Source organism: Solenopsis invicta, chromosome 1 (assembly GCF_016802725.1).
Source record: "Solenopsis invicta isolate M01_SB chromosome 1, UNIL_Sinv_3.0, whole genome shotgun sequence".
NCBI lineage: Eukaryota > Metazoa > Arthropoda > Insecta > Hymenoptera > Formicidae > Solenopsis > Solenopsis invicta.
The window spans coordinates 21,450,573-21,477,081 of NC_052664.1; the positions used below are offsets into that span (position 1 = coordinate 21,450,573).

General features: G+C 30.3%; 4 protein-coding genes across 10 annotated transcripts in view; 2 read left to right on the top strand and 2 right to left on the bottom strand.

Annotated features, from left to right (window-relative positions):
• Positions 1-5,071: 5,071 nt before the first annotated feature.
• LOC105194833 (EF-hand domain-containing family member B) lies at positions 5,072-6,156 on the top strand. Its single transcript, XM_039452125.1, has 3 exons — positions 5,072-5,171; positions 5,524-5,681; positions 5,971-6,156. The coding sequence occupies exons 1-3, from the start codon at positions 5,072-5,074 to the stop codon at positions 6,154-6,156; spliced, it is 444 nt and encodes a 147-aa protein (XP_039308059.1).
• Positions 6,157-6,415: 259 nt separating this feature from the next.
• Positions 6,416-7,633, bottom strand: LOC105194834 (M-phase phosphoprotein 6). Its single transcript, XM_011159945.3, has 3 exons — positions 7,368-7,633; positions 7,199-7,299; positions 6,416-6,763 (listed from the first exon to the last, which is right to left on the bottom strand). The coding sequence occupies exons 1-3, from the start codon at positions 7,413-7,415 to the stop codon at positions 6,457-6,459; spliced, it is 456 nt and encodes a 151-aa protein (XP_011158247.1). The 5' UTR covers positions 7,416-7,633; the 3' UTR covers positions 6,416-6,456.
• Positions 7,634-7,830: 197 nt separating this feature from the next.
• Positions 7,831-18,879, top strand: LOC105194835 (E3 ubiquitin-protein ligase Bre1). Of its 2 annotated transcripts, none has more exons than XM_026131256.2 (16): positions 7,831-8,055; positions 8,821-8,990; positions 10,141-10,327; positions 10,404-10,592; positions 10,801-10,922; positions 11,364-11,600; positions 11,711-11,836; positions 11,944-12,117; positions 12,195-12,452; positions 12,944-13,075; positions 13,269-13,540; positions 13,628-13,781; positions 13,896-14,009; positions 14,218-14,620; positions 14,804-14,898; positions 15,578-18,879. In XM_026131256.2, the coding sequence occupies exons 2-16, from the start codon at positions 8,841-8,843 to the stop codon at positions 15,857-15,859; spliced, it is 2,895 nt and encodes a 964-aa protein (XP_025987041.1). In that variant the 5' UTR covers positions 7,831-8,055; positions 8,821-8,840; the 3' UTR covers positions 15,860-18,879. The 2 variants fall into 2 exon arrangements, with proteins under 2 accessions (XP_025987041.1, XP_025987042.1); XM_026131257.2 differs by having other exon boundaries at positions 14,236-14,620.
• Positions 18,880-19,783: 904 nt separating this feature from the next.
• Positions 19,784-26,509, bottom strand: part of LOC105194792 (ABC transporter A family member 1) — a 45,417-nt gene continuing 38,691 nt past the window's right edge. For 5 of the 6 annotated variants that reach the window (XM_039451188.1, XM_039451179.1, XM_039451177.1 and 2 more), the window contains one exon: positions 26,203-26,282. In XM_039451188.1, the coding sequence (XP_039307122.1) occupies positions 26,203-26,282 (80 nt within the window). Of the gene's footprint in view, positions 26,283-26,509 lie in introns of all 6 variants that reach the window. The other variant, XM_039451192.1, reaches the window with a different exon arrangement.

The following is a 26,509-nucleotide window of genomic DNA, read 5'->3' on the forward strand; positions in this document are numbered from 1 at the left end:
AAAGAGAAAGATTCGACGAGTTATTAATTCTACGCTCCGATAATTTATGCATTCTCATAAAATTAATTATTAAAAATCTGTCTTTACGATTTTTTGTAAAAGATTGTTACAAAAAGAAAATATTGATTTCTCAACTTTAAGATTCATCTTGAATTTTTTTTTTTTTTTTGGAATAATAATCAAGTGCTTTCTTTGAAAACGGCATTTTTTTCTATTCCATTGCATTTAATTGTAATCGCAAAGTTGGAACTTTAATAATTTTATGTTGATCAGTAAATAATAATTGTCGTCTCAAGATCTCGCGATATCTGTAAACTTATGTGAAATAAAAAATTCGGCGCCCGAAATAATCGAGAATTTCATAAATTATATTATCGAGTTTCGCGGTCACGACGCGTCGGGACGCAATTTTCGATACGCAGCCATCCCGCAGCGTTCTTAAAGGGAAGAACCGGGACTCGTTCAAGGCAAGCCACATGTCACTACAATTAACGGCCCCATATTTCATCTGGAAAACAAGGCGAAACAGCCAATATTATTGCATCATGGATATTGACGTGGCGGCTTTAAGAATACATTAAATCTTGGAAAGTGGTGCAACGAGTGCAAACGCGCGAATTGCTCTCCCGGATAACGGTGCGGTCATCAATAAACACCACACTGTACAAATACCGCGAAATTAGCGAATGACAAATAGAGATGGGATCAAGTTCAATATGTACTTAAAAATCCGAATTCAAACCAGTAACAAAGTTTTATTTTCGAGTGGTATTTATTTAACAGGAATAATGATATATCGTACATTGCACTTGCGAAAAGTAATTATATTTTAGAATGAGTACGTACGAGTTTTCGAAATTTACTTATTAATTTCTATAAAGAATCTAGAAAATTATATGCAAGCACGTCAATGTAAAAACAAATAATTCGAAAACGGCTGTAACGAATAATAGAGCGAGAATGGTAGCACTTAATTCTACATTAATTTAAATGGTAATTGTATTTTTATTTTAAACAAAGAAATACATCTAAATTACAATACGTGCTCTCAGAGAAAAGTTATGGTTAAATTGATGAAATTAATTTTTAACTTGTTTTCTTTTTTTTAAATTGAAGTAAAAATACTTTCGAGGAAAATAAAAATGTATTTGATTTTAAAAAATGACGTTATTAGCCTTTTTAAAGTAAAGAAATTATTTCTTTAAATTATTTATTTAATTTAAACAAATAATTTTTTGATTCAAAGAAAGTACAGACAGGAATGACAGAAAATATAATTTAGTTGTTCTAGTTTTAAACATATATTTCTTTTATTTAAAAAAAAGATTTTCATAACTTTCTAATAAAATATGTACATTTATAAAGAATTCGAACATATTTAATTTATTTTGAGTTTATTTGGAAAATCTTTTCGTTGAGGTATTCATAGAGAGTCCGAGAAGAATCACGACTACACCAAAAGAACAGTTATGCCGAAGTAAAACTTTAGATACAAATCTGAAGATAATTTTGTTGGACCATAAAATATGTAGAGAACACTGAAGCTAATTGTCAGAATGTCAAAATTTTTACAACATTATTATAACACGCTTGAACATTGTACACAATTATTTTTTTTATGATACCTCCAAATTACTTTCAGATCTGTTATCTAGTTAATTTTCAAATTTTTTAATACTTTAGCAAAATACTCGTTTTCGTGTTCGTAAACAGTTTTGAACCTACTTATAAAAGTACTTAACTTCATCGTCGTAAATAATAAAAATATTACTTGTCGCAGTAAAGGCATTTAAATGATTTACTGCCACTGAATTAATAAACAATATATTGTCGAGATGCGTCGTCGTGCTCTGTCAGCGCGCCTCATTACGTTTATCGTCGCGACCTGTATTAATTTTCTCGCTTTCCTTCCGGAAAAAGCTCGTAACACACATCGCAAAATGCTCTCGACTTATTTGGCTATCTGAGAGTAAATAGTCGCGATGCTCCGTTCGCTTTTAATATGCGCCTTGAGCGCTTGAGACGAAAAACACCACTTACACACACGCAAGCACGCACACGCACGCACACACACGCGCACGCGCGCACACACACACACACACACACAGAGAGAGAGAGAGAGAGAGAGAGAGAGAGAAAGAGAAACAAAGAGGGAAAGAGAAGAATGCTAAATACCAGGAATTACACAAGAGCGCGCAACTATCTATTTATTGCGTAACGCATAGAGCGCATAAAGGTAATTAACAGTGTAATTAATCGGCGCGCAACAAGACACCGACTCTTTAAACGCCGCAAATCCATCTCGGGGAATTAACACAGCAGAAAAGAAAAACCAACCGACACCAACCAGCCGAACAACTTCATCCGATATATCCCTCGCGTATAACGTTACGTTCGCTGGAGCACCTAGGCCATATTCCGTTTCTGCTGTTCCATTGCAAAACCGGACACTGTATATTTCGTTACGCGATATCGCGCATTGTGCGAGGCTTATAGATAATTTTTTGGTAATCATTCGTGAGGAACTACATAGTACCTTCCAAAAATCTCGATAAAACATCGAGATGTCGATAATTATTGTGTTTTATTGACAGATTCAGAGACGTGCCTGGCCAGCATGCAATGCAGCCAAAGCTAGAAGCAATTAAAACCGAGATTTATTAAATTGTACTTTAATGTATTACAAAATGTGATAAAATTGTCAATATTCATTACGCTTAAAATTAAAATTAAAATGTTTCACATTTAGATGCTTGTTAGCATTAGTTATTATTAAAGTGCTAATATTTATTGTAAGATTTTATATACATTTTCAAGTTTACGAAAATGTATATAAAAAGTCCCTTTTCCCCTTTAAAAAGTTCTATATAGTTTTCAAAGAGTTCTCACATTTAGATGCTGTTGTTAGCATCAGTTATTATTAAATTGATTTTTAATTTAATATCATGATTACTAATTCTTATTCAATTTAGAACTGTGTTTCGTGAACTTGATAATGTATACAAAATCATGTTACAAATATCAGTACTAAGCTAGCTATAATAATAAGGCGTTTAATGTTGTATTTTGACATACGGGTCGATGTCCTACATTTAATTTGATTTATTACCTATTTTCTTGCTTCTAATAATTCTAACGTCACAATGTAGTGTTGTGAGTTGATAAATGAGCATAGAAGCCTTAATATCTTGAAGTTAATTTTTTCACACGCGTGTGTATGTAAAAGGAAAATCAATATGTGGATATTTTTTTGTGTGTGTAATCCGAAACGTGATTTTATTATTATTTTTTTTATTCTACAACTCTATAACTCATGACATAAGGATCATAATTAACCTTTTTGTTGTAATTAACTCTCATTTGGATTTGTGTAGAAGCAACTATGAAACAAATTCTTGAAATTGAGGTATGTGCGATTGAAGAAGATATTGCATGCTCTCGATACGAAAAATCGCATAATCATCACGAGCCGGTAGAACAAGTTACAAAAGAGTGAGTCTTATGTTAATAAGATATCAGTAAGACTATAGCTGACAAAGCAAATACAGAGATTAAGATGGATTGAGCTGTCTTTATATAATCGGGATTATTATTATTTTTTTTTTCAGTTATAAAAAGTCCTTCGATAAATGTATGAGATTTGGCAAATCGCTGAAGAGTCGAAGACCGGAATCTCGGGTTAGAAGAATTTTGACATGGATTAATCACGAACCGGTTACCTTAGTCGATCGTCGACAAGCGGATTTTATAGAGCGTACCAGATCGTTTGTCGGACAAGTCAAGTAATATCTGTTGAAACGGCAATTGTTAATATTGCGATAGTTGTATAATTTATAAGCTTAAGAGAGATTACGAAAATCTCACCGCTCTCTTACAAATCTCTTTCGTCACGTGAATGAATAGATAATACAAATGTTTCAATAGTTATAAAGTTTAACTAAAATATTTTTAATTTTTATTATTTCTTATAATTGTATCTTAGTTATTACTATAAATATATTCTATTTACATTTATTTCTATAAATTCGTATAAATTTGATTTTGTTGGTCAGCTCAAAATAACGTAAGTAGTTTGAGATTTAAAAAATTTTTTGAAATTACTGCAAGGCATTTTTAAAATATTGCAAGATATCTCTCTTAAACGTCTGAAAATATCTTTTTATCTAAAATATACTAAAATTTTTTTAAACGTTTTCTTTTCTCGTATAATAAATAATTAGTTACTTTATAATAAAAAAATGGCAAATTATTTTAACAACAAATAAATGAATAATAAATCTGTGATTCAAGGAATCCAGAAAAAGTGCGTCTTTATGCAGATATCGTACATGGTAAAAAGATCGTCAAAGATGAATTTAATATATCAAATATTTTGCATGATTTTGATTTGAACAAGCAAATGCTTTTCTGGTGGCAATGTCTACAAAATTTAAATGATTTTCGTCGAAAATTGAAAAAGCGCGTCCCGGAAGTGCCGTTTTTGGACATAGAGGATGAGTTTTCTTGCTTGGACAAAGTATATCCTTTTATTAATACATCTAAATACATCATATGTGCGTGTGAGCGTTATTAATATATAATTTTATATATTTATTACAATAATGAAAAGCACATTAATTTATACATTTACATGCATACAAATAAATACGTAAATCGTTAATCAAAAATTAACTAAAATTATACAAGACTCAAAATCATATTTTAAAATTATAAAATTGTTGTATAAAATTTTAATGCAGAAATATGCAGGAGTTCTGCCTGAAGATAAAATTTTTCCGATTTTTGAAAAGTATCGCATATATCCAAACAAGAAGTTTCTTATACCATTAATGGACACGTTGCAATTACGCATGGATGGAAATATTAATTACAGAGAATTGCTAAATCTCTTGAATTGGAAGCGTAGTTTATCCGATCTGCCATCGATAAAATGTGAATGAATTGCGTTTTTTTTTTTTTTTTTTTTTTAAATTGATAACTAGAAAAGTTACAAATTATAAATCTTTATTTGATCATTAGTATAATTTTAATTAATAATTTTTAAAGCATTCTAATTTAATTTTTGGATAAAATGATATTAAAAAGTATTATTTTAGAAGCATCATTGGCGAATTCAAATTATACTACGTATAGTAACAGCATAGGAAATGTTCAGACAACTGATAGCAGAAGTAAGACCTTTTTTTTGTAATATCTCTAGAGCTTAACACTTTACGCACACCTTGGAATATTTATGTCCTGCGCATTTCTTTTCTTTAAAATATCTTGTTATAATTAGTTATAACATTCATAATTTTTTTTAATACACCACTACGAATACTTTCAAAAGATATTAATATATATGTAACTCACTTTTATACATTTGTAAAAATCATAAAAATTAGCGGATACAAACGTCTTACATCTGTAATAAGAATTTAAAAAATAGAGGTGTGCATTAAATGTTGATATTACTTTCGAAGTGAATAGCAAGTATTTAGAGAACGAATTTTAAGAAGCATGTATTAGAAATACGTGCGGCAGGACTTCCATCTGAAAGATCAGATTTTCTGATTACAACGTTACCGCGTGCCGGTTTATATCCAGACAAGGAGAACTTGGGTGATCAAACCTCCGTTCATTGCTTGATTTCGCCCAGCATATTCACAAGATACGACTTAACACACATAGATTTTTTCAAGGTATGGCTCGATCAAGTTATTTGATATACTATTACATAAATATTTGGTTCTTAATCTGGTATAAATTATTCAATAATTCGATATGAATGTCACATTACAAAATCCAAAATATGATTTTATAGCTAAAAAATTTTTTCAACATTCTTTACGCTAATTCTATACTATATTATTTTTATCATATATTATCCCTTTACATTATTTATATTATATTATTAAAATTATATTATAATTTATTACTATTGTGAAAATAATTAAATTTATCTTAATATTTTCTATAAATCTTATATAGACTCGCGATAAGGAAGAAATACGAAGTATATTTGAGAACGTTGGTTTTGAATTTCCAAAGGATAGCTTCGATACACTTTGGCAGCAAGGAATGCAGAAGGATTGTGCCGACGGTGTATGCGTAGAAACATTTCGGGAATTACTCGCCGCGTCAGGTTTCATGACAAAGAAAATTACATGTAGCTAAACACATAAAAGACGTTTGTCTTGAAAGTTCTGTAGAAAAAGGCTTAGAAAAAAAAATATTAATTGCGTATGCAATAAATCTTAAATATGATAATTATAAAACTATTTAACAAATTTTAAAAACGAACAATCTTTTATTTAATGCTTACATCAAAATAGTATAATAATTAGTTTAGATTTATCAGTTAAATTGGTGTGTATCTTGTACAAATTAATAACGTTTAATATATCTATAAAAATTATATATATACATGTGTATATATATATATATATATATATATATATATATATATATATAATACTATGTAGAATCATCTGGTTTTAAGAATTTTATTTTCTTCGTTGATGGTTCATCTGCATCATTGGATTTGTAATATGGCGTTCTGCGTTTCTTCATATTATCAAACTTCGCTCGCATTTTCTTCCATCGAACAGTCATTTGCTCATCTGATACATCAACTTCTTCTTTCACTTCTTCTTTAGCTCGTTTGGCATTCTCCTTCTCTTCCATTAACTTTTCTATAGCTGGATTCATTCCTTGAAAGCTTAATCTGCCATCATTGAGTTTCTCGCAGAAAACATAACTTGATTCCATAAGAAAATTTCCACTTACAACATAAAACAGAAGTAAATGATAGCAGCAATACTGTCACTAGGATAACATTTAAATCTTAATATATAATTTCAATGTACATTTAAAAATTTATTAATCCTGGAGTGTTACTGTGGGTAAATTTTCACTCGAGTGTTAATTCAAATTCAATGCAGTTTTTATTAAACATTTTAATTCCGTTATTCAAATATCTTATAATCTATAAAGTGTATCAAAAATTCTTAATTTTAGTAGGTAAATTACATGCAGCATATAAGAAAAATCTGAGCAGCACTTCAGAATTATTTTATATTGTACTCAGAGTTGAGTGTTTATGCATAAAATATAATCTAAAAAAAAAAAAACTTAAATTTGAAAATGGCACAACCCTGATTTACAATCTTATTGATTCAAGTATAAAATTTTAGAAAAAATAACAGGAAGTACTTACGTTGCTTTCTTCATGCGCGATGTAAGTTTGTTATCGAAGTACTCTTCTCCTTCTTCCTGAAATTGCTCTTTCTCCACTTTGTCTTTCGTTCGCTTCATGAACTGCAAATAAGCCCACACATCATGCAAAACACAATGCTCCACTTGTTACAATTTGCTTTCCAACTTACCTTCATTTCCAATATACTCTTTGACAGAGTTATCTTCTTCGAATTCATGTCTATAACCAACAATTAATATCGGATGTGAGAAACTAACGATAATAACTCCCAAAAGATGACTAGAATGCAAAAAACTCGGACAATTCTTTTCGAGGGATAAAAAACTGGAAAAATTGTACGCGTGCACGTGTCAATAACAAATATATCACGGATCTGTAAAACCTATAAAGAAGGCAACAATGACTTAACCTAACCTAACCTTTTTACATGGCAGATGGCAGCTCTTCCAACTTTATTCATAACAACTTTGTAGAATTCTGTGTTATCAACCACACTCGTTTTACCGACTGCGCTTGTATATCGACGTGTCATTTTCTTTACCGAGTGGTCGGAACTTTACCGACCGCGTCCGGCTTTTCGACTGTCGCGCGATTCGCCCGCCGCCGCGTTTCGTCGGCGAACGCAACGTTGAACCGGTTGAACGTATATATAACGTATACAACCGACTCCAACCGACTGTCGCTGCTCTCGCCCACCATAAGCTCCAATAAGCTTGCCCAAGATGCAGATACGCGACGACTGTTCTGGCACACCGCGTCGAAGAATGACCTAGCAACGAAGTCAAGAAAAGCGAGGGACGCATCATCGCGGAAGGTAGAGGATAGCACAGAGGCAGCTTAATCATCCCCGTACCAAGGTATATACTCATGGCCGCACGCCCGCGAGCGAACGAGCGAGCGAGCACTCGCCCGCCCGCGAGATCAATAACACGACGTTATTCCAACGGCGTTATTCAAACGGTATTATTCCCACTCTCCAGAGTCTCGTAATAAACAGATCTTCACTAACGTTTACGATAGCCTTACGCTTGGTCTAGTGCGATTCCAATTTCGATCCGTTTATCTATGTGATCTGGAATACATTGGCCATGTCGTAAGAGAAGCTGAAGAAACTGGGCGACATCTTAGGAATCGTCGATTTTAATAGTATATTACAGGATTATTTTTATTTCTTCTCTTTACTAGCATATTTTTTTAATTATGTTTGTCATGGATTGGTTATTAATGTTTTTAGTAAAACGTTAATGATTCAGTATTGATCATGTGTAATGTTTATATGGGCCTTCTCTGTGATATAAATCATAACCTTGTAGCAGTTTTTCATCTTTTTTTCTGGAGCTAATACTGTTATATTTACCATGAAGTCATTTACGAGATATCAGATAGAAATAAAAACAATTATGGTTTCTTATTGATATTATGACATGTATTGTATGCTGATGTGTATAGTACGCATTACAAGGAATCTGCTTTATGTATAACCTAACTGGTTAATTAACTTTTTATAGAGTACATAATAATTTGTACACCAGAAAGCATTAAGCAGCATAAACTATTTACAAATAAAAGAAACAAATGTTTTTCAGTTTCAAATAAAATATATTTGTTACTATGTTTGGCAGACACAGCACTGTACACAAAGATGTCGAAACGACCAGCAGACAGCGGGGACTCCAGTTCCCAACCACCTATAAAGAAAGTGCAATTTGAGCCAATCCTAATCGGACCCATATCTACTCTGGAGGAAATGGACATGAAAGTTTTACAGTTCCAGAATAAGAAATTAGCACAGGTATAAAAAACTTATATGTGTTTGTGTGCTTAACCTTCCAGAGCTGACGATGAATCTTAGTAAATTATCATTTAACGAGCTTACATTTTAGAACATTACTGTTTTGCTGATTTCTTTGAAATATATTTTATTGGCAAAAACTAAATCGTAATATTTATATATAATTTTTTAAATCAATAACAATATAAATACTTTTTGGAAGTATTAAAGTATTTGTAGAAATCACTTAATAATTTTTATATATTTGTAAAAATAATAAATATTAACACAATGAACACAAATGATCCATGATGTTTAGTAGGAATCTCGAAGATATTTGTTAAGTATTGAAACATTCAAGTATTATTAAAATAAACTTTATATTTATTTTTTTAATATAAATTATTTATTTTGATTTCTTGAAATTAATTAGTGCCTTTTTATCAACATCAAATAGATTTTACAAATTTAATACCTATATTACAAGTTTTGACATCAGCCTTGAACAGTTAATAAATTAATTTATACTTACAGATGAAGATGTAATATAAGAATACATATAATTATATAAGTAAGAAAATCAAATTTTATATAATAAGCATATAAAATTGTTTATTAATATGTTGTTTATATTTGCTGCAATGGCGTAACTTAAAAATTATTATTTTTGAGTTGTCGATTCTCTGTAATTAATTATTACACCAAAATTACATTTAAAAATAATAAAATTGAATTGATTCAAAACATTCAAACTCATTTTTAGGGAAAATATTGTTTTTTTAATTATGTTATTGTCAGAGCAAGTGATTTATATATGAAAAATATAATTATTCTGAATGATAATTGGAGATCTGCTGATATTAAATTACTGTTATTTTTTTAAAATGAACAAAATAAAATAAATCAGTTTTAGTTCAAAATAGTATTTAATTAATTTTATTTTCTCTATTATCTATAAAATAATTCTATAAAATAATTTAGATTTATTTTTTTCTTGGATGTCATTTTGCACATATGTATGTACAATTAAAAATTAAAAATTTTTAATTGTGTAATTGAATTATATAATTTAAAATACTTTTATATAAATTTTTTACAGTATTTTTTACAGTATTGTACAATTTTTTGTTTTTATGTGTTTTCTTTCTTATGTATAATTTATTCATTTCAGAGATTGGAACAGAGGCATAGAATGGAAGCAGAATTGAGACAACGTATTGAACAATTAGAAAAACGTCAAATGCAAGACGATGCAGTACTTAATGTAGTTAATCGATATTGGAATCAACTCAATGAAGACATACGTGTACTGCTGCAAAGATTTGATGCTGAAACTGCTGATGAATCAGAAAATAAGAGTACGTTTTTTGAAAAAAAGTGCAATATATCATTATTTTAACAAATATTTTCAACAAAATATTTTCTTAATTACAGATGAGAGTGAAGCCACAACGTCGTTTCTTATGCAATTATCTTCCTGGGATAAAGAAGAATTAGATGACAAATTAGCAAATCGTGTACAAGTGTCAAAACGAGCTGTGTCTAAAGTTGTACAAGCGTTCGATCGTTTATCTCAAAGAAATGAAAAGATCACTCTTGCGCTTAAAGGAGAATTTGACGGTGGTAAGTTATATCGAGAATTCCTTTGAGGTTTTAAATTAATGTAATAATACTTGAACAAATTAGCATATCTATTTTGATTTGTGTTAAAACGCAAATTTTTCTACAAAATCTTGAAGAAACTTTATAGATATATTATGTAATTATTATGAAAAAATCATAAGTTATCTAAAAATAATTGAAGCAATTATATATAAATTGTATTATACAGAAGAGGCGCCAAATATTGACGAAGTTGTTCGGCGTGCCAATGCAGAAATACAAATGGAAAATAGAAATCTACAGGCGATAAATATACAATTGCATGAAAAATATCACACTATCTCATTAAAGGTAATTAATTTCTGCTTTATTAATATTTAATTTTCTACTCTAAATTAAATAAGAACAAGAGATTTTTTTTTATATGGATATTTTTTAAGTAACTTGTGACGAAGAAAGTTGTGACAACCTGCATATTTTATGCTATTGCTCTGCACTTGCTTGCAAAAATATATAAGATGTTAGAATTGTTTCTTAAGTCTAAATTTGCTAAATGAATATTATTGCATAATATTATTGAACGTTTGTTTTTTGAACGAATGTTTTTCATTAGAGAGGAATATTGCACATTATGCAATATTATTAAGAGTGTTTACCTAGGAAAAACCAAGAAAACTTGGAATTTTTAGGAGAATTTAATATCATTATTTATTAAAGAATTATTTGGTAATAAAGTTTCATATAATATTCGGAAATATCAATATTTATGTATTCTGGATATTTTTTCCATAGATGTCAGAATTGCAAGATACAATAACAGGCAAAGATACGCTTGCGGCAGAATTGCGAAATCAGGTTGACGATCTCCAGTACGAATTGAACAAAGTGCGTGCAAGAAACGATAAACTGGAACATCATCTCGGAGAAGCAATCGAAAAATTAAAAGCTTTTCAACAAATTCATGGCTCAGATGAGAAAGGCAGTAATAAACCGACTACTATAGTTGCATCTAGCGTTTCTCAGACTAAGGTAAAATTTCATTTTCTTATATAAAGCCATAGAAATTTTATATTAAAACACTATTCTTTAATTTTAGATGAGAATATATAAAATAATACATAAATATATATTATTTACAGCTTGACGATTTGCAAAGAGAACTTGAAGAAACGCGTGAATTGGCTAACAATAGACTGCAAGAATTAGACAAACTGCATCAACAACACCGCGACACCTTAAAAGAAGTAGAAAAATTGAAAATGGACGTAAGTAATTGGTCACATTTCTTACATTTTATTTATGTTATGCTATTCCAATTTAAATAATTTTGCTCTGTTATCAAATATTTGAATTTGAAAATTTCTTGTTAAAGATAAGACAGCTTCCCGAATCAGTAATTGTGGAAACAACAGAATATAAGTGTTTACAATCGCAATTTTCCGTACTGTATAACGAGTCTATGCAGTTAAAAACACAATTAGATGATGCTCGCCAACAATTGCAATCGAGCAAAAATGCACATTTGCGTCATATTGAGATGATGGAGGTAAGATATATATTCAAAGATATCTGTTCACAAGCATGTAAATTAATATTTTAATTTCATTAAAATAATCTTTATAGAGTGAGGAGTTAATGGCTCAAAAAAAGTTGCGCGGAGAATGTATACAGCTCGAAGACGTTTTAGCACAATTACGCAAGGAATACGAGATGCTTCGTATTGAATTTGAACAGAATTTAGCAGCTAATGAACAGACGGGTCCGATCAATCGAGAAATGCGGCATCTAATTACTTCTCTTCAGAATCATAATCAACAATTAAAAGGAGAAGTGCATCGTTACAAACGAAAATACAAGGAAACAACTACTGAAATACCTCGAGTATGTACACATAAACATATAAATTTTAACTAATTTTCTTTTTTATTTGATTGGAAAATTAACTTTTTATGCACGATTACATCAATTTTTTTATCTAAACAATATATATGTATAAATTACTATTGTATATTCTCTCAAAGTAAATCATACAATTCATCTCATATTCCTTTACTCAAAACTTTGCAATCAATGTCTATTTCTTCATTCGATACTTATCCTTAGTTGGAACATAAAGTTTTTTGAATCTTTAATTCTTTTAATTTTTTATAAACTCTCTCTCTCTCTCTCTCTCTCTCTCTCTCAATTATATGTATATATGGTGTGAGAGTCAGGATTGAGCCTGGGACCTGTTGATAATAAGTCAACCGCTGTTACATAGAGCTACTTGTTACCCTGATAAAACAAAGTTTTATATATAATGTAAATTATCACCCAATATATAAACTGTAATAAAAATAAGTAACATGATTATTTTTATCAAATTTTTATAGTTAAAAAAGGAAGTAGAAGAGTTGACAACCAAGTTGGGCCAACAAACGGCGCAAGAAAATAAAGAAGGAAATAATTCAGATGGTAGCGGGAAAGAAGAAGATGCCTCAAATTCGTTACCAGGTTCTACACAGGTATAAATATATACAATTTTTTATGCGAATATTTTTTACGCGTTTTGTTGTTTTATACATACATATATGCATTTTTTATAAGTTCTGAAAAAGGATTTCTTTGCAGAAGTTAATAAATGATTAAATTATTGTTCAATTATGAAACTAAAATTTTATTTGCTGCTTATTATATTTACATTGTTTTGACACATAGATAAAAGAGGAAAGTGGTGTTGCGATAAAAAGGGAATCTGGTGCTGATGAAGAGGTAGAAACTATTGAGGTTGGAGAAGGAGAAGGCAATAAAAACACGCCAGATTCGCTAACGTTAACTTCGCCGACTCTAAAAAAGGAAAAGGATATAAAACGTGAGAAAGATATTAAGAAAGAATCTGTGAAAACTGAACATCGAGATCCTGCACATCGCACTAAAGATGCGAAGATGGCAGAATCAGAGCTCGTGAGGGATTTGAAGGCACAACTCAAGTATGTTTGCGAAGATGTCTTGTATTTTCGAATAAAATACTATGATATTGTTTTAGAAAATATGCAAAAATAAATATTTGATTGCAGAAAAGCCGTAAATGAGATGAAAGAAATGAAGCTTTTATTAGACATGTACAAAGGTGTTGGAAAAGAGCAACGGGACAAGGTACAATTAATGGCTGCAGAGCGTAAAACGAGAGCAGAATTAGAGGACTTACGACAGCAAGTAAAAAAGATTCAGGTAAGTTGTAATATATTTTATAATTTCTGTAATTGTGTGTGCTATATGATTTTAAAGTAAAATGTAGTATAACAATGTAATAAATTTATTTAAGTATGTGAAACATGTTTGCAGGAAAGTAAACGCGAAGAACGTAAAAAATTAGCTGATGAAGATGCGCAAATAAAGATTAAGAAACTAGAAGAGCAAGCGTACACATTGCAACGTCAGGTCGCTTGTCAAAAACAGGTAGATCACACTTACTCGTCCTCAGACTATGTGTTAAAAAGATTAGAATCTCAATTGGGAGTGAAACTCATTGCAAGATATCTAAGTTGAAAATTATTGTTAATTATTGATATTATGCAAATTTTTATATAATTAATAACTTTTTAGTATTAGGAAATAGATGACAAAATTTGTTAGTGTACATGAACGGAAATGTAATGTTGAATAGAATTGTATTTGGTTGCAGGAAGAGGAGGCACTTCTGAATGAAATGGAAGTGACCGGGCAAGCATTTGAGGACATGCAGGAGCAAAATTCTAGACTAATACAGCAATTGCGCGAGAAAGACGATGCGAATTTCAAGCTTATGACTGAGAGAATTAAAAGTAATCAATTGCATAAGCTTGCGAGGGAAGAGAAGGACGTGTTGAAGGAGCAAGTATCCACATTAACAACGCAAGTTGAAGCAGCCAACGTAGTTGTACGAAAATTGGAAGAGAAGGAGCGTCTTTTACAAAACTCTCTTGCCACGGTGGAGAAAGAATTGGCGTTGAGACAGCAGGCAATGGAGATGCACAAGCGGAAAGCGATAGAAAGCGCACAATCTGCGGCTGATCTCAAACTTCATCTCGGTAAGACTTTATATAAATATTAAAAAGCTAAAATAAAAATTTTTAATTATAAGTATCTAAGACATTTATATTTTTGTGTATTATTATTACTATATTGACTAGAAAACTAAATGAAGATAAATGATTAATAAAAACTAAGCAATTATTTTCAGCGAGACACTGACATGGCTTTTACTGTTACAGAGAAGTATCATTCCCAAATGAAGGAAGCGCAACAAGTCGTAGCCGAGAAAACAAGTTCCTTGGAAGCTGAAGCATATAAAACTAAAAGATTACAGGTATAATGATTTAATTCTGCTGTAGCTATTTTTTTTTATTCTAGACTTTTTATATACAGATATCCCTTTATTTACTACATGGTTACTTTCCAAGACTTCAGTTCTGAATTAAATAGATCAAGTCAATCAGCACTTATATTTCATATCAATAAAACATTATGTAAAATAATTTTATTATTATTAAAAATGATTATAGATCTCTAGAAAATGATGAAACAAAATTTTTTTCTAAATATAATATTTGCTATTATAAAATTAATATTTAGCTTAAATACAGATTAACTTCAATAAGCGATTAAAAAAACAATTTTGTTTTTAACTCGTAATGGTGACATTTTTAAATAATAACATAATGATCACACGGAGTCAATCAGTCGCCATTTGCCAGCTTTTTGATATTTCGTCGCAAAAATTTTACTGGACATACCTTGAGGTCATATTATATAATATTTAGTATTATAAAGTTAATATTTAATTTGGATCAATAATTAACGATTGCTCAAGTGCTTAATTAGTTCTATTATAATCTATTAAGTTCATTTTTAGATAATAATATGTTGATTGTAAGTCCAAAAATTTGTAAGTTGAGGTAGTCGTAAATAGGACACCTTTTTTGAATACTATTAATAATACCCAGTTGTTGATAGAAATAAAATCTAATATGTGGATTGCGTTATAGGAGGAGATAGCACAACTCAGGCGCAAGGTCGAACGTATGAAGAAAATCGAGCTCGCTGAAACCTTGGATGAAGTTATGGCGGAAGAGTTGCGGGAATACAAGGAAACTCTAACATGTCCGTCGTGTAAAGTGAAACGCAAAGATGCCGTACTCACCAAATGCTTCCACGTATTTTGTTGGGACTGTTTGCGCACACGTTATGAAACACGGCAGAGGAAATGTCCCAAGTGTAACTGCGCTTTCGGCGCCAACGACTATCATCGACTATACCTATCTACATGAAGAAGAAGGTGCTGACTCGTTGGTAATATGGCGTGGGAGTACAAAGAAATTCTAACGTGTTCTGCTGGAATTGTCTGCACATACGTTTCGAAACGTGACAGCAGAAATGTCCTAAGTATAACTGCTCTTTCGGTGCCGATTAACTTATCTACCGACTGTACCTATCCATATGAAGAAGAAGGTGCTGACTCGTTGGAAAATACGCCGTGGTATAGAGTAATGTTTTGTAATATGTTACGTGAGCATTTCTCTTTTCCTTTTTTTATATCTTTTATTTATTATTCTTTTTGTGGAACGACGATATGCAATATGTGACTATTCCTGAATACGATAATGAATCACGAATTTTGCTAAGTTCTTATTAAGATTGTAGATACATAAAGGAAGAATAACATAAGTTATAAAATTTGAGTCGCAGTCAAGAATTTAAAAACTACACTGATTTATTTATTACTTAATTCTACTACTTATGTTTTTCATGCATTATGGACTATAGACAGTACGTTCCATTTGCCGCTCATAACGCTTATGAATATCATTTATCCTTGTTTATAATATTTGATAACAAGAATAAAATGACTCTAAGAGTGTTGCGAGTTTCAAATGAAACACATCCAATTAACAAAAAGAATAAATAGATAGGCAGAATGAGAGAGAAAATGATAAATGTGTAGATCTGGTCTTTTCAACTAAAAACTATACTTAATTCATCTGTTTTCTTTTTCTCTCTATATTGAAGAGAAAAAAAGAACAGTTACAAGAAGTCTAGCTGAAAAGAACAGACCAAGTGAATGAATGAGTGAGCAAATGAACATGGAACGAACATGAACGAGAAAAATAAAAAAAAGCGGGCATGAGAACAAAGAGACAACTGAAATACATTTTTAGTTAATCAGTACAGTTACATGGGCAAGCTTTTAATTTTATTTACAATAAGACGATTTATTTTTAATTAGTCTTTGATCTCTGTTTCTTTTTCAAATAAGCTTGTGCGAAATTATCGTTAACATCTATACACAGTACAATCGATTGCCTAGATCAATGCCTTCCAAACATTATTATTTTTTAAGCAACAATTTCTCGTTTGAAATATCTTATAAGATAAAATAAAAATTAATGAAGTCGAGTTTGTGATGTTAAAGATAATCATTAATCTATTGCAAATATTTTGAAAATACTGATCTAGATCAAAGATAATAGTTATAACTATACCAATTCAAATTGATTAGGTGATATATTTAATTTATACATTTAATTATTATTTGAAATTCAGATGTAACTATAAGGTTGCGATTAAGTTAACGTTTTGAAGCATTCTTTGATTGATCAATTAGTAAAATCCTTTGTTCTGATTGATTGATCAAGCTTCAAATTGACCTTAAATCTGCTGGACGTGATTACAATTTAGTTGCCAAATTTGGTATGTTTGCTAGACATTAATCTGTTTAGGTCGTGTAATTAATTTTATTCGAATTTTTATCACCAAGAAAATTTAGAAGTTTCAGAGGAATGATTTAATGATTCTTCACTTCCGAAAGTAAAGTAAATTTATTATTATTATTTTTTTTTTTTAGAGAGTTAGAGTTAGAATCCTCGAAATTGATAATTGGCAATTCGTATGATAATCACGCTTATAGTTATTTATTTAATTAAAAAGATACAATTTAGAGCAAGCACGGTTCAAATTCGCTTTGTCTATTGTTTATAATACGAGACAGGCAAACTGATTAATAACAGGAATGTCCTGTACGATAATTACTCGACATTATTCAATAAGAAACGAATTTTTTGTGCTGATCGTGAATATGTTCGTGATGATTTTCATCGAAATTGTTAATTATTTGAGGAAATTAAATATAAGAAAGTGAAAAAAGAATTGTAAATGTTAAATTGAACATACTGTCTTAGGATATTCTAAAAATATGTATTCAAGAACTTTATGTATGTAAGAAATTGCTGTATGAAGATATATAAAACAAAGCGTCAATATTAGCAAATGTTATTTTAACATTAAGAGGGATACATTACTAAATTTAAATAATTTATTCCATTTACAAATTAAATTTGCACTCACTAAATCGTTAAATATTTGATACTATCTTACTAACATTTGTATCATAGTATAAATAATTTTTGAATATTTTCGCATGTATGAATGCTAATTATGAATGCGAGCATCCACGTATATGTATTTGTAAAAAGAAATGCGAGAGTAACTTATTTCGATAAAAAAAAAAAATGTATCAATGTGCAAGAGCTGTGTTTCAATAGGATAACTTATTTTGTGGATCTTTATTTCACTCGACTATTCAGATCTATTTTTTCTTTTTTGATAAATTCTGATTAAAAATATGTTGTAATAAATCTTTCCTTTTTAATTTCTTTTTTTATGTAGGAAAGTTTATTTAAATATTTAGTAATATGATATAGAAATGCGTTTACGAAAAATTTGGTATTGTCAAAAATATATGTTCTTATTTTTTTCTTTATTAATCAAGGAAAAAACGTTTTCTAAATCTGTTATAAAGATTAAATTTTTTAATTTATTAAATTTATTTCAATTCTAAATTTGCAAACTTGCCTTATATTTATATTTTTTAAATTACTTTACAATATGTATGTGAAGAATAAAAATCGACGAAAAACGTTCTAAGTAACTTTTTATCATTATTCTTTGAGACATTATTCACTTTGAGACGCATTTCTTACATTTGTTCATTAACATAAAAAATTTTTTTTTTAGATAACCAAATCAATATGAAAAATAACACGAGAAATAGTATATTAATTTTTTTTTATATATTATATAATAAATATTATTAATTCTAGTAGCTTTGTATTGTAATTATTGCATATTGTAAAAAAATACTGGGTAAAATCACATGAACAAATGTAAAATTTATACGATTTATAATGAAATTTTTAAATGTATCTATAGATTTTGTTATTGTTCATGGTGTTTTACATATCTTTTTAGTGTATGTGAAGTATAAATAAAATTGAAAATCGATTTGCAATAATTAATGTCAACAGTAAAGACAATTTTTTCCGTAATTATTTTAAAAGGACTCGAGTCTTGTGTTCTGGTTTTACATTGAAAAACATGACACTTTAATCTCTTATTTTTGAACCAATTTTTAATGATTCTTAAATGTAGAACACAAATCTAAAAAAAGAAACGTGTCACAAATGCTATATCATTTAAAAATTAGTTTTGTCTTTTTATAGAATTTAAGAAAAATATTTTTTTATTTTTGTATAGAACATTTAATATTTAAGGTATAATTTATATTCAATTAGTTTTTATCCATTATGTAATTTTAAAAAATTTAATAATTTAATAAAATTTAATAAAAATATAATTATGATATTAATATTTATTTCATTTATTAAATATATATAATAAAAATTTTCAATTTAAAACAAAATTCTTTATTTTTTAAATAATGTTCATTAATTAAATTTAAAATTAAACAAACTTCTTTATTTATTTCAATATTTTCGAATTGCGCGAAATTAGTTCAAAAATAAGTAACTTTTCGGAAAAATTTGTATAAAATTGAACATATAAGGGCAGCATATATATCTCTGAAATCGTCATACATTATAGTGTTCTCTTCTCAGCAATATAAATTGAAAATCTGTATACAAATTTTGTTGAATACTAAAGCGTGTAAACACTGTTTCTATTATATGATGATTGAATAAAAAAATACTATCAAAAGAAATCACATTTAAACGAGATTGTCTACTATTTTTGCATAAACTTCTGTTACTCTGTATTCCATTTGTTTCAACGTTTGTTTTTATGAGTATAAATAACGAATAAAAAACGCTTTTCATAAATATATCTTTGTTTTTCTTATTGGAAGGTAAAAATTGGAAAACGGGATGCGGAGAGTCAAATGATTCAGTGGAAACGTATTTGTCGTATGAAATTCTTTCGGATTTTATTCTATCTTACGAAATTTGTTGAAAATCCTAAGAAACAGTTCTACATAAGCTTGAAAGTATCAACGAGAAGAGCCTAGTTCGACCTAAATTATGTCTTTTTTTTTTTTACAAAGTTACCTTTCGCGGAAAGCCGCCGTTGGTTTTGATACGGAGACACAACGGCCATTCGAGAAATACTATGGACAGGCATTTTTTCCGACGTTTATTATACGTGTATATTGAGTAAAACTTCATCGAGGTATAGCTAGTATAGAAATACGTATATCTAGTGCAGTTCTTGTAAGAAAACAGTAAACTAAAAATAAAATGTTGACAGGAATTTATTCTGTGGAATTACGACTTCCTGAGGTTCGAAATCAGGCATCTATTTGAAAATGATCCAATTTATTCTGTCCTTTTTTTTCAACAGTTCTATGAACGAATTTATAAATAGCTGTTTATAGGAACTAAAATGCTTTTGTACACTAGAGAAAGAAATAAAACAGATTATTATGAATCCAATTGTTTGTAAGAAATGCGAAATGATGTTGCAGTAAATAGAATAGAAAGGAACTCGAGTAACAGTAAACACTTTGTAAATACATTGCTGATTTCTGAAAATCAAGAATTCGATTTTACAGGCTAAATTTGTATTAATTTTTTTAAATCTATTTTTCGCAGGGATATAATTCCGATTTAACAGAAGCTTTTCAATCACATGATACTTCGTCCTTTTATGATTAAACGTAAAATTGTTGCACGCAAAGCTTTGCATGCGAATTACGTTTTCTAGATACGTATTCGTTACATTAGATGCGATCATTCATTGAACAGTGACATAATTTGAAGGATTAAAAAAATTAATTACAACAATAATTTACTAAACAATAAATAATAAATAACAGCAATAAATTGTGCTTTAAAACTAATAACAACTTGTCAAATTTTTACGTATTTATATCAAGGGAATGCTGGCATAGTCACTTTTACCGATTAAATTCGACTTACATACGTACGATTTACATACAATTTACGAAACATCAATAGATTCCTACATATATTACTACATCTCACATACACAATTTATCAAACATTTATATTCTTTTAAATTAGGCTTCTAAACTTAATTCTAACGAGTTAATATTATTCATTTATTTATTTTACACTTGGCTTTGTCTTTATTTTGCACATATAACTTGCATAACTTTTCCACGAAATAAATGTTTGGGGGGAATTGACAGCTTTGGTCGTCACAATGAAGTAAGTCCAAAGAAATTATAATTTTTTTCTGATTTTGGCAAAAAATAGATCCGTATACATGATCACGTGTACAATTTTAATTGTATAAAAGAAATGTATTATTCTATAAAAACAATACGAAGTATTTTTGTCGATAAAACAGACGATGCCAGCATCGCTTCAACTGTGAAATAGGCGATCAAAGTAAAAATTAAGCATTTCAACAATCACAGAAAATTATAAATACTTTAAATAAATGATCGTTATTCTTGACAGAGATCTAATAAGAACTTAATTTCTACTTGTAAATATTATAAAACATACTTGGAACATTGTATTAATTAAAAATTAATTGAAAAATGATTCTTACGTTCTATTTATCTTTGTATTTCTACGAAATAGAAATATAATAAAAGTAACGCAAATAGAGACAAAATATTAAAAATTTTGCAATAAATATTTGATCACATGTAAATTTAGATACTATCTTGTGACAGAGGGACAAGTTGATCATTTTAGTTAGATAAAGTTTATTCAGTTCGACTGTTACTTGAAAAATTGCATAATAAGAATATTTATTATCTTGAGTTTTTATAAATGTAAATGAATAAAAGCAAGCATCTAAACTCTCGGTGAATGATATCTGTATAAAAAGCATTTTTTCTTTTTTCTTTTTTTTTTATAGGACCAAGAAAGTTTATATACACGTTGTGGGAATGCTTTCCCTTGCTAGGGAAATTACTCTATGCTGAGACAATTATCAATAACGTTTATATACAAGCTATTCCAAATTCACTGTACATCTCTTTTTCTCTCTTTTTACGAAAAACACGTAAATAGACATGCAAAAAGATCAATTTTTTTTAAAGCTTTTCTGTTAGATTAGACATATTCTAAAAAAGTTCAAACTTTTCTCTTCGGCAAGTAAAGATGTTACAAGACGCAAAATTAAAGGAAAAGACCAACAATGTTTTTTGCTTAAAAAAAATTAAACCAAAAATTTTTGATAAATATACTGTTGAATGTCGCAAAGGAGAAAAAAGAACAGTGAACTTGGGATAGTCTGTACAACATATATTTGTAAACAATATATAAATCAATTTGGGTACATCTCACAAATAATTTTTTTTTTTTTGTTTATGGAAGGGACTAAGATATTTTTCTGATTCGATCAAACGATCGATCGCGTTTTAATTGACGCCCTTTACCATTCATGCCTTTAATTACATACTCGTACTTATTTCAGTTTTTCGTATATATTGCTTAGTGTTGATTAGTTCACCCTCCGTTATGTTGACTAAAGTGTGCGAAATTATTCTCGACAGAAAACTGACTTAACTCTTTACACTCGAATAATGATACAAGATCAATTTTGAAGAAATGTATCATGAATTTGGATAAAATTTATATATGTAAAATAATAAAATTACATATATATATTACATATATATACATTTATGAAACATTTAATTATTCAGAGAAGAGAAGAAAGTACTTATTTTTTTTATTAACTAAATTTTATTTTTCAAATTTTTTTTTTACAAAATCCTTTTATCGAGAAGAATAATGACGTGTAAAACAGGATTGCCGTGTGCAAAGAGTTAAACCTACGATATTAACAGTATCTTCAACTGCTTTTCTCTCGGAATCGTTCGCTGTATTGTTTAATCGATGTTTGACGGTAAAGAGTGTCCATACGATTGTTATCACACAAGAAAAACGTTCTAGTTGTTACGCACGAGATTTATAAGCCGTGTCATCCTTGCATTTTTTTTTCTTTTTAAGACGGCTCTTCCTGCAGGAATACTCTTAATTACGTGTGTAGAAAATGCGAGAGGTGTTCGAGAAATAATGCGACGCTTCGTGGAGGTATTTCGGAAAACGATCGCGCTAGAGGAAGTCGGAAGAAAGAAAGTAACAGGACAGAAGAGATCGCTACGGTACTTTCGTAGCTCTCAGGAACAATCGCACTTCACTCTATGAGCAGCGTGACAATTACGTTTCTCGACTTCTTCGCGAGTTGCGCGTATATATATATATGTATATATACTGAACTCAAGGCACGTTAATCTCCTCGCTTATTAAAAGAGAATAAAACATCGCCCGATATGCCAATCACAGTGGAATGTCGCAGCGTTGGTTGACAAAAAGTGAGCTGGCTGCGCAACATTTCTCTTAATTCAATCTTTCGTTCGTTAAATGCAAACCGTTGGATGATGTCTTTTCATGATGACTTTTCACTCCCTGTGTCCCATTCATGTCTTCCAGGAAGCATTTTTCTTAATTTCCCGGAAATTATAGTAAGCACAAATATTAAATGTCGAAATGCCGTATCACGTTGCGTCGTGCTCAAAATCCGAAAATTCGCCTAAAAAGCTTCTCGGCTGAAAAATTCAAGTAATCAGTACATTAGCGGCAATTATATGCCGCGATAAAAACTACTTCTCGAACACTCCTCGTAACTCGATGCATCCAGCACGGCTCGATAGGACTCACGTCGACGCCGCTTCGATGGCTCGGCTCAAAAAGTGGCAATTCGAAAAATTCGATTTTTTACAAATCCTATTCTCAGAAATTACTTAGAAATTATTTATCACACTCCGTTTCTTTTGCAATTGTAGAATGCAGAAAGTAGGATGAGAAACCCAACAGATGTTTATTTCGTAAAATCAGGCTTTTAATTTTTTAAATCAAGAATTTGTACAAAAATGATTTGAATTTAAATTGGTTCTTATTATCTATTTCTAATTTTAATATCTTTGTATTATACTGTATTTCTTGCAAGTAATAGAGAAATAATCATTTTTTTCTGAAATAAATTGTTAATGTAGAATCTAGTGTTATATATATAAATATGCGCCAGAGATTTATTTTGAAATAATATTTGATAAAAATAAATACCTTAAACCTTATTAAGGGATTAAATCATTTAATTCCATATTTCATGTAAAAAAAAAATAAATAGATAAAAATATCTAAGAATCGAAATGTAAAGAAAAAATAAAATGATTAAAGAAACCTTTGAATTTCAATTTATAAATTTCCATCAAGTCTTTTTTGTATTACCTATTTTCTGCAGTCAATAATCGCGCAAGATTGCAGGTAAAATAGTATTATACTAATTGTAAATAACAAACCTAACATGGTTTACTGACATGTGTGTGGTCACGATATAAAGGCTTTTTCCAGGATTGTGGTCAGCCGAAGGCTGAAGTCTCGCGGGTTGCCATCTTCTCGAGCCAGTCTATCGATTTGCGGCTACTGTTAACGAGCCGTCCTGCCCGAGAACAATGCCGGGACATGCGCTCCAATTCCAGTGCAATATCGGTACGAGATCTATTATCAATAAGTTTTCAAATACGAAGTGAACTATCAGTACGTAATTTCGATTCTACGCCACGAGGACGTCCACTCTTTGCGCATCGCTGCGCTAACACCCGACATTCACCCTCGGACGCTGATCTCCGACAGCGGAGGGATTTACCTCTCGGACGCGACGTTATAACAGATGAAACAATGCCGATGAGAGAGACAGAGACGTCAGATAAAAACTTTATGGGGAAAATATCGAGCGTAAAGCCCAGCTTTGGGAACGACGACGCTCCATCACTTAAAAGGGAGCTTGTGCTAAAAAATCGCAGCTATACTCCCACGGTATGTATCTCCACGACTATTTATAGAATAAATACACAAAACTTTGAGAGAGTCTTTTTTCGCGAAGGACGATTGCGCTCGTTCACTAGCACGAACAGTAACACCACCGTCAACGTCTCTCCCTCATCCACCCTGTGACCTTGACGTTCTCCTAAAGTCTAAAGGAAAGATACTATTATTAGATTACTATTTGTTCCTAACTGTCCCACGATTCTATCGATCGTCGTTCCTCCGATAATTCGAAGGCGGCTTGTCGTTTCGACACCTTCTTTGAAGCACCATCTTGAAGGGTTAACTTCACGTTCCACCGTCCTCCAGTCATTTCTTCGACTTGAACTGATTTGTCCCCGATGTTTCTCAAAGTATGTTCACACTAGTACTAATGGACTATCCTCCCGTCCTTTATCATCCCTAATTTTCCAATGACGAGACAATTTTTGTCACAGCAATTGTTAAATTCTCTATCTTTTTTCCGTAGTTCTCCTTTAATCTCGTTAATATTTCTCTCAAGTTTCATTTTATTATACCATTTCTTCGACATTTCTTCTTTTTCTAAAGCTGCAAGACGATTTGTGACTTAATACTCTTTCGAAATTGCATACTAGGACTAGTGGCTATAACTTGTGTGGGTGTTCCCTTGTAGTTCTTTCGTCCCTCATCATTCTGTCAGTTTGGAGCTACAAAGCGACTAATTACTTTAATACTCCCTCAAATCTAGGTTTTGATATAACTATCTATCTCTGTTCACCATTTTATCTTCCCTAGGTTTCTGTCGTATTAATACTGCTGTCGAACGCATAATGATGAGACAATTGTTTAGCTATCCCTCCACATTTTCTTTATTCTTGCTTTAACAGTCTAAATTAATCTAACTTATATTTTTTTTAAACGCAACACACCGTTCCTGTCTAATTGTTCCTTTATTGTTCTATAAATTTCCTAATTGCTTTTTCAATACTTTGGAACAATTAAATAATTCTTCATCTTAAACACTACGATTTTTGGATAATTATTCTTCTTTTTCATCATACTCCTTCCTTATTTATCATTTTCTTATCCAGCTCCCAAACAGATTGTTACCTTGATGCAACACTTTGAAATAAAATTAAAACTATCTATATAAACTCTTCTTATCCCATCATTCTTTCCATTTCTTCATTGTTCCTCCAAAGATTTGAAGGCACAAGACGAGATGTGTCTCTTTGATATTCCTTTGTTATACAATACTATAATTATTAGATAACCATTATGTTCGCCATTTCCATTTCCTACGACACGCCTTGTAACAAAATGACACATTTCATCACATTGTCATTGGTGTAATCATATAATTCGTTAGTGAGAATAATGGAAATTGGTTCACAAATTCCGGAAACCAAGCAATTAAAAACATGTCATATTCGAGCACATTTTTTTCTTCTTCACATGGTCGTGCACAGACGAACAGTTCCGCGCACTAATCGCGAGTTTATCACCGATTATCACGTAACGACGGTACATCGTCGTGTAGAAGTGCTCTAATGCGAGAACTTAAGGAACACCTGTTCCAGAGTAGTTTGACTAAAGCTGTATTCTTCTATATCCAGTTCAAGCTTGGCTGCAAATAGAAATTTTCAAAAGTTACAAAATTTCCTTCACAATCGATTTACAATAAGATTGAATTTTCAACTCGGAAACTGAAATTTTAGTCTCGAGTAGTTAAGTCTCTCTAATCAAAGAACTCTAGATACACCCTTCATTTTTGTCTTACAAACTTTTTTGTACGTTATAATTGGATAAAGTTGGCAAGTTCAAAATTTTGCAAATTAGAAACTGTCCAATTAC

Bases quoted from the DNA above. Each gene is read 5' to 3' on its own strand.
- LOC105194834 (XM_011159945.3), bottom strand. From the start codon at position 7,415: ATGAATTCGAAGAAGATAACTCTGTCAAAGAGTATATTGGAAATGAAG. The intron at 7,300-7,367 runs GTAAGTTGGAAA...GCTTATTTGCAG, and splicing joins AGAGTATATTGGAAATGAAG to TTCATGAAGCGAACGAAAGA. The intron at 6,764-7,198 runs GTAAGTACTTCC...TTATGTTGTAAG, and splicing joins TCGCGCATGAAGAAAGCAAC to TGGAAATTTTCTTATGGAAT.
- LOC105194833 (XM_039452125.1), top strand. From the start codon at position 5,072: ATGATATTAAAAAGTATTATTTTAGAAGCATCATTGGCGAATTCAAAT. The intron at 5,172-5,523 runs GTAAGACCTTTT...TACGTGCGGCAG, and splicing joins TCAGACAACTGATAGCAGAA to GACTTCCATCTGAAAGATCA. The intron at 5,682-5,970 runs GTATGGCTCGAT...AATCTTATATAG, and splicing joins CACACATAGATTTTTTCAAG to ACTCGCGATAAGGAAGAAAT.
- LOC105194835 (XM_026131256.2), top strand. From the start codon at position 8,841: ATGTCGAAACGACCAGCAGACAGCGGGGACTCCAGTTCCCAACCACCT. The intron at 8,991-10,140 runs GTATAAAAAACT...TATTCATTTCAG, and splicing joins AGAATAAGAAATTAGCACAG to AGATTGGAACAGAGGCATAG. The intron at 12,453-12,943 runs GTATGTACACAT...AAATTTTTATAG, and splicing joins CAACTACTGAAATACCTCGA to TTAAAAAAGGAAGTAGAAGA.